This window comes from Lolium perenne, chromosome 4 (genome assembly GCF_019359855.2).
Source record: "Lolium perenne isolate Kyuss_39 chromosome 4, Kyuss_2.0, whole genome shotgun sequence".
Taxonomy (NCBI): Eukaryota; Viridiplantae; Streptophyta; class Magnoliopsida; order Poales; family Poaceae; genus Lolium; species Lolium perenne.
The window spans coordinates 208,135,379-208,149,145 of NC_067247.2; the positions used below are offsets into that span (position 1 = coordinate 208,135,379).

A 13,767-nucleotide genomic window follows, 5' to 3' on the forward strand; every position below is an offset into this window, starting at 1 on the left:
CATGGTCGTCACGCCGCGGCGATGCCGATGAGACGGACTCAGGGCTCCCCTCCGGAACCCAGCGGTGCAAGAAGCCTGGTGGGTGGGAGGCGCTGGAGTTCATGGTGGTGGTTGGTGTTGTTGGGGGAGAGGCGGCGGCCGCGACGATGGGGAACTCACCTACCTGTGCTCGCTCTCGCTCTCACCTACCTGCGCTCGCTCCAGTTTAGGGACATGTCTGACCTTTTTTTTCTTTTCTCAAACTACAGGTATTCTGCTGCAGGTGCAGATTAGTTTGAATCTCACAAGTCTGGAGAAGTAGATGTAAGTGTGCTTTAATTAATAAAAGGTGTGCAGCCTGCTGCTTAATAAAAAAAAAACGGTAATAAACAGCAGCGAGCGGACGTTCCAGGCTTCCAGCGAGGTCGACGCGAATTGGGCCAGCCCACCCGGGCGTGGTTGACGCGAAAGCCCTTCTGGTCTCGCCCGCACCAAGACAGAGATCCCGGCTAATCCCCACCACTCGTCTCGCCCCCTCTCCCGACTTCATGCTACTACTACCGCTACAGCCGCCGCACACGCCCGAGAGCTAGGTTTCTTTAACACTCCTCCCCCATCGCCTCGGCGGCCGCACAACCGGCCGTCCCCCTCGAAGCCCCGATCTCCTCGACACCTCGTCTCCGTTCCAGATCGTTGTTTATGAGGTATGAATCGATGCAATCGTCGCCTTTGTAGATCTCTGAGCTACCTTGTTTGTATGCCTGACGGATCCGCGGAGCTCCGTACGATTGGCTGGATCGGAGGGATGGGCTTGTTCTAGTACTAGTGATTTGTGGTCGGTAGTGATTCTGGGAGTGCGAATGACGGTGTTTGATGGGTATCGTAAGGTCTCAGTATTCTACGTCAGGTCTTGATCAGATCCAACTGATTTTGGTAGTTTAGGTCCCATGTTAGGTCTTCGGGGGGCATCTAACAGTTTATTCGGTTAAATCCTGCGAGGTAAATCAAACGATTTGCTGCGTTTAAGATAGATTCGTCTGTTTTCTGCTTAAGAAATGAGCATTGAAATTTCTTTTCAGATGTTTAGGGTTTTCTTGATAACCCCGACGAATGGACTTTGATGGTTTTTTGATTTTGCGAAACTTTGGATGTAGTTGCTGCGCCCCTATAAGTTTCATAGGCCCCTTGATTTTTTACATTAAATTTGGTACAAGTCCAAGAAAGGACCAACACCGCGCCATACAACTCAACCCAACTAGCTAAACTAGGGGAGTAGCTGTCTATATTTTCTGTTTCTATTGGAAAAATTATATTTGATCTCCTTTTGATCCACACTGTTGAGTTTGTATTGCATGGTAGATAACTGGATATCATGTGAATATTTCTCTGCGAGCTTATGGATATTTCAGATTTTTAACTGATGCAATTTGATGAAAGAACCCAGGTTGGTGAAAGCCTCTAGACTTCATTTGATCTAAATATTCATATAGCAACAAAGAGCCAAGGTTTTGGCCGACTAACCATTTCTAGCCGTCAGATAGGCGTAGGTTAAGACATCATTTGCTATTTTTTTTTGTACCGGAACGGCTAAACCAATATGCAGATAATTTGTTGGCAAGCCTATTTTGTAAACTGTGGAACCAAACAAAGTCTAGGCAAATGTTGTTGGCTTGCAAATGTTATCTACCAACTAAGCAACCTAATAGATTTTTTGCGCTAACTGTTACGCTAGATCTGGTCATTTCAGAAACTATGCAGAAAGTAAGGGCATGTTTGTTGTTCAGGTCAAGGCTAACTTTGCAAATGTGTGTTACTTGCCACAAAAGTATGGTGCTACGTAGTAGGCCAATGCTTACGTTGCAGCTCAGTAATATTATAGCTGAGACCAAATAACCCCTCAGTAATATTCGTGTTCTACTCCTGTTTAGAACATTTTGTACTTCTGCTCTTTGTTATCTGATTGTTGAATGAGTGGAAATCGACCTGCACAAATAGTATATATCTGTAGGGCATTATACTCAACTATTGAGGAAAATTTCTGGCTCTTTTGTTTCCCTATCATCTTTCTTCTGGTATGCTCTAATTATGTTCTCAATTCATTGCAGCTCGAAGGAGAAGCCCACTCTCGGGTAATACTCTTGTTTATTCATATATGCTTGTGCTCTATTTTCCTTTGTCGCCTGATCCCAGTGTCATCGTTGTTGAAATAATAACTTTTGTGAGTTTGTGGTGCAACGTGACATGTCTGTGATAAATTCTGTCTGTTGATTTTCCATTTGGTTATATGTGACTAATAATTTCATTTCAATGGCACTTTGTTGTCTGCATATTGTAGATTTCTAAATGTAGCGTGTAAGGCTAGCTGGGCCAGTCTCTGAAACACTTCATGTTGCAAATACATAAGTTGTTGTTCACAATATCATGATTGCTGTCGATTTCTGACATTTGTTTTAATGTTGTCTTATTGCAACTCTCCACACTAACATAAAAAACTTTCTACCTCCTGAATGCTATTTGCTTCACATTGTTCTCTTATTTTAGTTGTGATTTGCTTTCCATCTCACCGTTTCTGTCAATGCTAAGTGTTCTGTGGAACTTCTTTGGAGAGCTCATATTGATCATGTGTAGCATTATATTTCTTGTTCTGTGCAGAGGCCAGCGGATTAAGACCCGCAAGCGGAATATCGCGGCTCCTTTGGACCCTGCATCATTCTCTGATGCAATTGTCCAGATTTATCTGGATAATGCTGGAGATCTGGTTAGGCCCTGCTTAACATACTATTGACATTTCCCCAACAGTAATATTGTAAGAGATCTGCAGTTGGGCTTGTCAAAAGATTTTAATACATCTAAACTATCTCTCTCTCAAGAGAGATGCAGTTGGGCAATTTTTTAAACAAAGGGATATCTCAGGATTACTTCTGTTTGGAATAGGAAGTTGAAGAATATCTTGCTTGCATTTTTCCTTGCAAACCAACTCAGGACTTTTGTCTACTAGAGTACTTCATGAAACGTGAAATATGGTCAACTTTCTACGTTAGTCAATGCAACTGCTCTGTGTACATGTCCTGTATCTGTGAGAAAATGAAAAAACAGCAAAATTTATATTAGCTGTGGTGCTTATTGAAGATAAGCTAGACTGGTAATTTTATACTGCCTAATATTTCATTTGTAGCTAAGACTAACCTTAGTAATTTGGACACGGGCCTTTGATTTTTTTTTAATATTTTCTGTCCTGAGCAATTAATTCTTAATGAAGTGCCCCTGGCAGGAACTTGTTGCCAAAAGTATAGAGTCCTCGGATCTCAACTTCTCACGTTACGGTGACACTTTCTTTGAGGTAAATTGTCTATATATTGAGCATTTTCATGTGTGCTTCATTACATATGGCCATTCCTTTCTGCACATATCCACATTTATTGACAGCTTGACTACACTGGCTATTCTTATTTTGAAAGTTTTTATTGCAAGTTCTTTTTGAGACTGTTTTTTGCATTATTTCTTCTTCTGTGAATTTTATGTACATACATAGTTGGCTTGTTATTTGCAATTTCGATGTTATAATCTTCGGGCATGCATCTTCACATATGCACATTGAACTTTTAAAGTAAATGGTTTTGAGTTCTTCGTAGTTAAGTTTTAACCTTTCTCTGTGTGCAATCCATTATGTTCAGTCTTTTAACATACTCATAGTGCACCCCCCTATTCCAAAGTATAAGGCTAGGTCAAGCCTTAGAAAATTTGACCAATGTCTCAAACTATCCATATTTACATTAGCAAGAAAACTATATCTATACCTAATAATAAAGGGAATAAGGGTTCTGTTGTCTGTCGTTCATTTTTTATTTTACCCCCTCAAAGAGTTGTAATCAACCTGCGGTCCGTTCGTCCATTAGATGTTGTCCCCGTAGTCTGACTGTCAAGTAGATTTTGTTTGCATTTTAAACCCTAAAGAACTTGGATCAACCCGCAGTATGTTTAGGTGTCTTCATCTCGTTCGAAGTTTTTTTTTTTTTAACTCTGTCTTCATCTCCCTGGCAAACACCTCCACTGATGTGTGCGCCCGACGTTAGAATTTTGTTAGTCGCTTTGCCGTGTCGTATTGTATCAGGTCTTCTCTCCGGCCTGGACTAAGGAAACCGTGTCCTACATGAACTGTACATAGTACCAGGACTCAAGTCGTCGTCGGGTATAAACATACGAGAAGCCTCCGAGCCATCCACGGGAAGATTTCTCCTTCACCGGTCTGCACCAGACGAGGAGGTATTGGAATCGGAGGCACACGAGAACGATGCTGTGCTGCTCGAGGAGGCGGCTCCTACAGAGCTACGTCAGCGTGATGGCCTGCCGGAGTTCACTAGGCAGAACGCCGTGGTAAGATCGAAAACGTCGGGCCCTAGGATCTCCTGAGTTCAGTCCGATGCTGGTGCTCTTCCGTACTCTTAAGATCTGCTTGTCGGATTGACATCCACCTTCCAAGGTGGAACGCCTCCCGACAAGTATGAAGTGTTTCTTGGATTAAGCTCTGCTAACAAGCCTGGGAGATGTTTCCAGCATGTCCTTGAAGCCATGCCCGATCACTCGTGCATTCACGTGGCTACAGGTCAGCAAACAACGTCACCTGCACCGCCACAAAGTAGATCATCCTCGACGAGAGACGTTGCACCATCAAGTAAGACCTGCCAAAATCTCTCAGATAGTCGCCCACTCAAAGCCGTTATGGATCTGGACCAAGGTGAATTTTACGATGCTCCCGCGCTGCTCTTCTCCACGCCCCTAAGGCCTTTATCGGTTCACTCACAATACACGTGGATTGGAAGGGATTGAGAGAGATTTAATCCCCCCATAAGTCAAAATACACCCCAATCCATCCCAATACACTTCAATACCCTTGAAAAGTGGTTTAACGGAACAAGTCCTAAATGTCGTCGATACTGCCACCAATATAACTACCGCGCATGGAGCAGACTCGATGCGGCTGTTTTCCAGGGCTCCCGAACTGCGCCTGGCACCTGCGATTTCGTTGCCGTCGGTATGGCCACGGTCATGCTCACATCCTATATGAATACATCTACCTTTAGTTTGCATGAGGCCCAGATATCTGCTACAGTTTTACATCACGTCAGGTTCAGTTTGCAGTACTTCGCGGTCAGGTCGCGTCTAGCATTGAGTTAAATAATGGTCACATTCTTCATTTGGGCAAAAATAGTCATTCTGCAGCAACCATTCTAAATATTTCGTGGCAGGACTGAACTATACTGTACTAGCAATATGTACCAATTTAACTGCAAAGCATCAGGTGGAAGGGGGTATTAGCATCCATTCATCTGTAATGCAAAGTACTGGCTTTTATATGTGTTCATCCTTCTGAATATACTACACGCTTAATTGAAAAGATAACATTCACATCAGGATCTGTTATGAAGTTGGGTGTTCCTAGGCACCACCAATTTTATTTATTAGCCGGAGATTCGGCCATAAACTTTTACAATCAGTTGTCATATGTGAATCGGAGAATTTGTTCTAGGATTGTCATCGGTATATTCGGAAAAAAATTGAAAACAGGTTAAAATAGTAAATTAAGGAAAAAATCGAAAGTTTACCAGAGTAGATCATATATGAAGATAATAAAAATTAATTATAAGATAAATGGCCAAACTAAGGCTAGGCTTATGTTGGTTCATTTTGTGCCTAAATTTGGGTTGTACAAACCGTTACCATTCAGAAGATGGTATTTTTTTCTCTCCCGGTGCAATGCACAGGCATGTTTGCTAGTAGAATATAAAAATGTACTTAATGATGGATGTATTGATACTGATTAAGTATTGTATACGTTCGTATTTTTCTGCAAATCGGTCAAACATAGAAATGTTTGGCTTTAGACAAAATTTGAATGCCTTACATTTTTGAACTGAGGGAGTAGTTATGATACATAAAGCTAAATGTTCAGATTATCATTATCTGCTTGCTAGATGACTGGTGGAAGTTGGATAAGTTTTGTTGGCTGGTTTGTCTTTTTCTTGTTTGGTATCTGAGATTTGTAATTTGCTGATTTTGTCTTCTTTTCCAGTGTCCCATTCAAAAAAAAAATTCATTCTGATTCCTGCTTATTTTTTCACACTAACTGTTGCACAGTGTGATTACTGGAATAGATAGTTAATCTCTTGCTGTCTACTTTTACCATGCAATTCAAAAATTGAATTTTGAGCCAATGCAGGTTGTTTTCATTGGAGTGCGTACTCAACCTGGCACAATTAAACCGGAAGAAGAAGGAGAGCGCCACCCCTATTCTCTCATCGACTGTGCAGCGCAACGTGAATCAATTTTGCCTTATGTCCTCTTTATTCAGAAAACATTACGCAGGAGGCCTTTCTTGATAAAGAGTCTTGAAAATGTTATGCGCAAATTCCTCCAATCCTTGGAGTTCTTTGAAGAAAATGAGAGGCAGAAACTTGCCATTTTCACAGCACTTGCATTTTCGCAGAAATTATCAGGTCTTCCACCTGAAACTGTCTTTCAGCCATTGCTCAAGGACAATCTTGTTGCCAAAGGGATAGTGCTTTCGTTCATTACTGAGTTTTTCAAGGAATATCTCAAGGAAAATAGTTTGGATGATCTGATTGCACTTTTGAAGAAAGGCAAAATGGAGGACAATTTACTGGAATTTTTTCCCTCAGGAAAGAGAACTTCTGAGGCTTTATCTGAGCATTTCACGTGAGTTGGTTGACAATGCTTGTCTTTGGTTTCAGTTTCTTTATTATGTTTTCATCTGCATGTGGAAATGTTTGTTCCTTAGTTCACTGTCTTCTTATTTTTTTTCTTGTGCTTGCATCAGCAAAGAAGGTTTGACTAGTCTTGTTGAGTACAATGACAAGAAAATGTTTGAAGTTAAACTCAAGGAGATAAAGTCAACACTGACCACCATGATCAGCGAAGAAGCTGAAATTTCTGAAGTCACTGAGGTTGTCAAGCAACAGGTGAAGGATGCTCAGTTTCCTGATTTAGAGGTTGTCCGCATGCTGTGGGATGTTCTGATGGAAGCTGTTCAGTGGTCTGGAAAGAACCAGCAACAAAATTCAAATTCAGCACTTCGGCAGGTAAGATCTCTGTATTGGATTTGTGTTTTATCTTGCAATTATCTTACAGGCAAAAGCATAACTCACAATAAAGACAACATATAAAGATAACATGTCTATATGTGTTGACAGTCATGTAAAGGGGAATTGGACCATTTGTTACATTCTTGGAATCTATAGCAATCGTGACCTGTCATGAATAAAGAAGTTAGACATGTAATTACGAGTTATTTTAAATGAAAAGGATGCATCTTATTTGTTCTGTTTTCTCTTTGCATTTACAGGTGAATGCTTGGGCTGGTCTTATGAATGCTTTTTGCACAAGTGGAAAGCTAGAACTGGAACTTATATACAAGGTGCAGACACAGTGCTACGAGGATGCTAAGCTGATGAAGCTGTTCCCTGAAATTGTAAGATCACTGTATGATCAAGATGTCTTGGCTGAAGATACCATACTTCTTTGGTTCCGAAAGGGTTCGAACCAAAAAGGGAGGTAACAACACTATTTTATCCTTTGCATCAAACCTATTTGATCATGTGCATGCAACTGAAATGCCATGTGTTACAAGTATTTTGTAGGATCGCTGTATGCGTCTCAGTTAATATGCCTGAAGCTCCTTATAACTGTAACTTACTAACTGGCAGGCAATCATTTGTGAAAACCCTGGAGCCTTTTGTCAAATGGCTTGAGGAGGCTGAGGAGGAAGAATGAAGTGTGATGTCTGTGTGGATGCTGCTTTGAGTATTTCTTTGTATCCCATGTTTGTCGATTCAGTGGCCATCCTTTTGCTGCTTATTACTGGATAGATGTTTCCTGTAATCTCCTAAGTGCTATAGCGCCATTCCGGATAAGTCGTTTGAACAATATTGTACTGGGATCTGAAAAAAATGTTGCGTTATTAAAGGAACGTTATGCACCATGCTTTGTATTACCTTTCATGCATGTGCATGTACGTGGTATGAAGTAACTTTTGCAGGTCCGATACCTGACATATGGCCTAGTTAGTGCATGAACTGGATATAAGTTGTAGAAATTTCACCAGGTCTTGATTCATCGTCCAACCTCAGACTCATGGTTGGACATGCACCTTTAGAGCGATTGACAGAGCTTATGTTCTGTATTATGAGAAAGGTTACTTCGAAGCATAATGGCCACGGTTCAGGCTGTAAGGGGTATCTCCAACAGGGAGATCCATTTTCTCTATCTCGGTTGTGTTTCCTCCAGTTTGGTCATGCATATTTTACATCTGACTATTTTACCCTCCCACCAAATCACTTAATACGTATAGATGCCACTCGGTTACCCATTCGTCCAAAATATCCTATTTTCCCTCCATCGCGCTCGAGCCCGCCCCCCCTCGGATCAGATCTCGTGACACCCCAGCATGAGCACCGCCGCTGCTGTCCTCCACCTCGCGTAGCGTCCTCCACCCCAACCACCGCTGTGCCGCCAAACCAGCATGCGCACCTCGCGCTCGCGATAGACTGCCGTCGGCCAGGGCCGAGGAGGGCGGCCTCCACCGCGCGTCCCTACCTCCCCATATTCCCCGTCGAGTCGTCGACGGCGAGCCCATCTTCTTCTTCCCTCTCCGACCCCGCCTCCATTCGCGGTCCTTATTACGTGTGCCTCGCCAGCAAGCTCCGGCCGTGGCCGTCCATGTGCAGGCGTGGGATTCCACAATCTGGCTCAACTACATGTTATCCACAAAAGAATTATTCCCGGTTCCTAAAGCTTCTACAATCCAGGTTAGAGGCGGAAGTGGTGTCCATATCCAACGAGGTCTCGAGCATCCAAGCCACTGGCTGTTGATGACGACGATTGCGATATGGATCGATTTCTGATGCGACGACGGCGGCAAAGACATATCGATGTAAGCATCAAGTCTCCCCTCTGCTTCCTTCCTCCCCATGCCTGATTTCAGGTCTTGGCGTTTAACTGAATTAATTTTGGTTAGTTGGTTCACATAAGTGCTCGGGACTGCGACTTGGGAAGGTGAACCTGGACAACGACAAGATCGAAGAGGTAAAGATAGAATTCAATTCGTTTATTCATGTGATGTTGCCCCAAATTTGGTCATTTTTGTCATGTGCCTGTGCAAAAGCTGTTCAGATGTTCCCTTTTCTATACAAAAAAAGTTGTAATATGACATATCAATGTGGTTATTCTTTATGTACCGTGTTCGACCAAATGCCGATACCTGCACCCTGGTTCTTCAGATGGTATTGGGCGTAGAACACACCGACTCCAATGATTAGAGTGGTTATGACTTCGCCGACATCGGTTTTGATGAGTATGAAGTACAAAGGCTGTTGCTGTCACACAAGGCAGTGTGATGGAAAGCTTACAAGCACTACTTCCTTGGAAACATAATCCGGTAGTGGCCCACCATCACGAGTCTCCTATGTTGTCAACTCCCTAAGGTGACGCTAATTACTTGCATATGATGTGATCAAATGGTTAGATATTTTTAATCCTGACACTCTTCTGATGAGATCTAAGATCTAGGGAGTGGCCCGATCTCGCGATTGACCCGAAATCCAAAGGGGGAAAGAGGTAGAGGATGAAGAACGCGAAGAACACGACGAACGAACACACGCAAACAACCCGATAAAGTCGATACTTACCCTCGTGGCTCGATAGACCACGCCAATAGAATCACCCGGAAGAGACGCGAGGTAGAATTCCCGGTAAGAGATTGGGGTTGGAGACGGAGACCGGTGAGAGAGAGAGGGAGTGGAGCACACTAGAATCTCACTGATGAGATCTGAGATCTAGGGTTTGGCCCGATCTCGCGATTGACCCAAAATCCAAAGGGGAAAAGGTGGGGAAGATGAAGAACGCGAAGAACACGAGAAGAACACACACACACCAACCCGATACAGTCGATACTTACCCTCGTGGCTCGATGGACCACGCCAATAGAATCACCCGGAAGAGACGCGAGGTAGAATTCCCGGTGAGAGATTGGGGTTGGAGACGGAGATTGGTGAGGGAGAGAGAGTGGGTTGCACTAGAATCTCACTCACAAATATCCAGATCCACAACAAGAGTGCCTTGGATTACAAAGGGATTCTAACCCTAGGGAGATAAAGCTCAAAAGTAGTTTAAGCTCAAATTATGTCTAAAGAGTAAAGGGGGCGACCTAGGTGCTTATATAGAGGTACAAGGCGACTTGGGTCGAATAGGTATGCAGTGGACTGACTCGGGCCGAACCGGTCGAGTCAAACCCGTGAAATCCGGTCCAGGGGCCGGTTGGACCGGGCCTGGGACCGGCCAACCCGGTCCAAACCGGGGTCTGGGCCGGATGGTGACCGGGTGGGGCTCCCGAAGCCCCGGGACTGCTTCCGGATGGCACCAGCGCGGGATCCGGTCCAAACCGGACAAATCCGGTTGGTAGGCTGGTCAGACCGGGCCTGGGGTCGGCTGACCCGGTCTGGGGGCCGGTTGGCCGGCCCTGGGGCCGGCTGGCCCTCCTCCTCTCTCTTCTCCTTCCTCTTCCTTCTTCTCTTCTTCCCTTCTTCCTTCTTCTCTTCTTCCTTGCACCATGGGAGTTCCTTCTGATGCGGGCTAAGCCCGTGTGGGTTGCCCGATCTCACGAATTGACCCGGGTGAGTGTGATAGCGGAGGGGGATTCGCAGGGAAGTGGATGAACGCGAAGAACACGATACAAACACACGCACACAACACAATCGGTTTGTTCTCGTTGGCCCGAACCACCAACTCGATAGAGGTTGCAGGAAAAGACCTTCCGGTAGAAGTCCCGCAAAGAGATCGACAAATCGAAGCACGCGAGATCTAGAAGGGTGAAAAGACCGGAAGGTTGATAGAAGTGCAAGCAAAAGACCAAAAGGTAGAAGTGCAAGCAAAAGATCAAACAAACGGTAGAAGTCACCAAAGAGATCTTCACGAGTCGATAAGGAGCCCGGGTGGTACAATAGGAATTAACCTAAGGTGGGGGTTACCCAAATCCACAAAGGGATAGTAGAGGCATAAGCCAATTCATCTAAACATCATCTCTCCTTCATGAAGGTGGGGGTGGAGGTCCATTTATAGGGAACCACTAAGGAGGGTTAGTTTGGGGAAACTAAGATACAAGCACAACCATACATGTGGCAGATTAGGGTTTAGATTGTGAGTGGTCACGACCACGGCGGCAGTGCCGGCGTGGGGAGGGCGGCGATCTCCCGGCGGCGACGGTGCCGGCGTGTAGAAGCGGCGGTGCCGGCCACAGAGCTTCCAGCTCCTCTTCCTCCTTCTCTTCCAAGCTTCCGTGACATCGGCCTTGCGTCCTCGGGTCTCCGTGCCATCCTCTCTTCCCTCCGTACTTGTCGTCGAGTTCCTATCATCAAGAAGTGACAGAGTATGAAGTAGTATATCATTCCAAATAGGCGATTCGAGCCACGCGTAAAGGAGAAGATTCACCTTAGCGTGCCGTCTTGGCGATGAAGCACATGATGCGGTGAAGACCGAAGGTCGCCCCGTATCATCTCCCCCCACTTGAAAAAGAGTCGTCCTCGACGATAAATCTTCATGAATGTGTAGAGGAGGTAGATGACACCAACGCTTGAATGTCGCTTCACTTGTCAAGAGCCCTATCAATAGCACAAGAAAAGCCAAACAACACTCAAAGCATAGCCAATGTTCCACGGGTTTAGCAAGAGAGCGCAAGTAGAAGGAGGTCACCTTTGCATAATGTCGGTGTGCTCTCATCGATAGATCTTGGGTCGTCGAAGTATGTGGGCGGAACCACTCATTGACGCTCATCCACAAGTCACATGTACCTTCACACAACAAAGACCAAGCAAAGTATATGTGTGCGTGATAGAGGATCATATCATCAACGACATGTCCATTCATGTTCACAACACCGTTAGCACAACACAAATTTATCAAGAATAAGGCATGTGCAAGGTCAATGTGTAAGAACTCCGTATGAACATCTTCCAAATATGGAAACACAAAAACTCCAAGATGTGAGACGACTATGATGTCCATCTCATGTAGAAACTCATGTGCATTGTTGCACTCAAGGCATCGGAAAGAGAATTTGTTCAACATCCTTGACGCAACAAGAGGAGAATTTGGCCAAAACACATAAGTGGAAGTGTCCAAAATATCATCAACATGTGTGCACACAAACCATTGGAAAGAGAAATTGGTCCTCATATTTGGTGCAACACACAACATATCATCCAAAAAGTTCACCAAGTAGAAATTTGCACAACCGTGCGTGCCAACAAACCAAAGGAAAGAGAAATTGCTCAACTTGTTTGAGGCAACACCAACGGTAAAAATCACATCATCATGCTTGCAAAAGAACCAAGAGAAAGAGAAATTTTTCGGCATGTTCAATGCAAAGCATGGGAAAGGTATTAGAGCCGGGTTCGATCTTGAACTTACTTGTATTATGCTCTCTAGAGCTCTCTTTGTCAACTCGTGCTCAATCGAGGTTGACATTGCCATTCTTGTACCTACACACACAATAGGCAAAGCAAAGAACGTGTGTGCATGGTATATGAACACATCATCCATCATGATGGTCCATTTCTTTTGCACATCACCATTAGCGTTAAGCAAAGCATCATAATAGATATGGTGAATATGTGGAGTAAACATGGGAACATGCTCAACATGGATATATGCAAAGTCTCCAAAATTTGAGAGAGCTATGGGGGCAATCTCATTTACAAGCATATTAACATCATTGCAAATCAAGCATTGGAAAGAGCAAGTATTCAACATTTTGGTTGCATTAATGGGAGAGTATTGCAAGCATCTAGCACAAAACATGTTCAACATTTTAGCATTGTTGTCGACAAACCTAGGGAAAGAGCAATTGTTCATCAAGGTTGTCACAACACAAGCATTAGCATCATCAATTTCATTGCAAGCAATACATGGGAAAGAGAAATTGTTCAACATATTGCAAGCAATAGGAGAGAAAGTGAAACTCTCATAGCATGGCATGGACATATTATCATAAGCAACTACTTCCACATGATCAACAATGGTGGTATCACAAGTATCACAAGGGAAAGTGAAAGAAGCATATGACATAGCAATAGGATCATCCAACTCATGCATGCACTCATCAAGCATCATGTCCACTAGTGGGATCATGGCATCATCAACACCCATATAGGTACCTTTGTAGTCCGACTCATTTGAAGTGGGTGTTGTGGAAGAGGTAGGCTCCATGTGGCCTCCATGTTCATCTTCAATCAAGCATGGTGTGATAGCATCATCTTCATGCACCATGTACATCTTCTTTTCCATGATCGGCGTCTCGTCATCCATGGGACCTAATGAGACACAAGGAAACACACTAGAGGTAGAGGGTAAGTTGTTAGAATTCGAAATGGCCTTACATGACCTATCAACTACCACTCTCATCTCACATGGTGTATCACTCATGCTCTCGAAGTGTATGCACTCAAGCTCACATATAGTGGATGCACTCATCTCACATATAGTGGAGTCGCTCATCTCACATATAGTGGAGTCACTCATCTCACATCTAGTGGAGTCGCTCATCTCACATATAGTGGAGTCGCTCATCTCACATATAGTGGAGTCCCTCATCTCCATGGCAATGGCGTCGCCGATGTCCGAGCAATCTAGCAAAGAAGAAGACAACACAAGAGGAGTAGAGGTTAATGTGTTAGAAATCAAAGCGTCCTCACTCAACTCATGTGGTGTATCATTCTTGCT

At 44.0% G+C, this 13,767-nt stretch overlaps 1 protein-coding gene across 1 annotated transcript; it reads left to right on the forward strand.

Moving 5' to 3' along the window:
- The first annotated feature begins 541 nt into the window (after nt 1-541).
- Nucleotides 542-7,975, forward strand: LOC127295087 (uncharacterized). Its single transcript, XM_051324997.2, has 8 exons — nt 542-683; nt 2,085-2,108; nt 2,632-2,737; nt 3,251-3,319; nt 6,197-6,693; nt 6,815-7,076; nt 7,340-7,548; nt 7,701-7,975. Exons 1-8 carry the CDS (start codon nt 679-681, stop codon nt 7,765-7,767), a joined length of 1,239 nt encoding a protein of 412 aa, XP_051180957.1. The 5' UTR covers nt 542-678; the 3' UTR covers nt 7,768-7,975.
- Nucleotides 7,976-13,767: the final 5,792 nt, after the last annotated feature.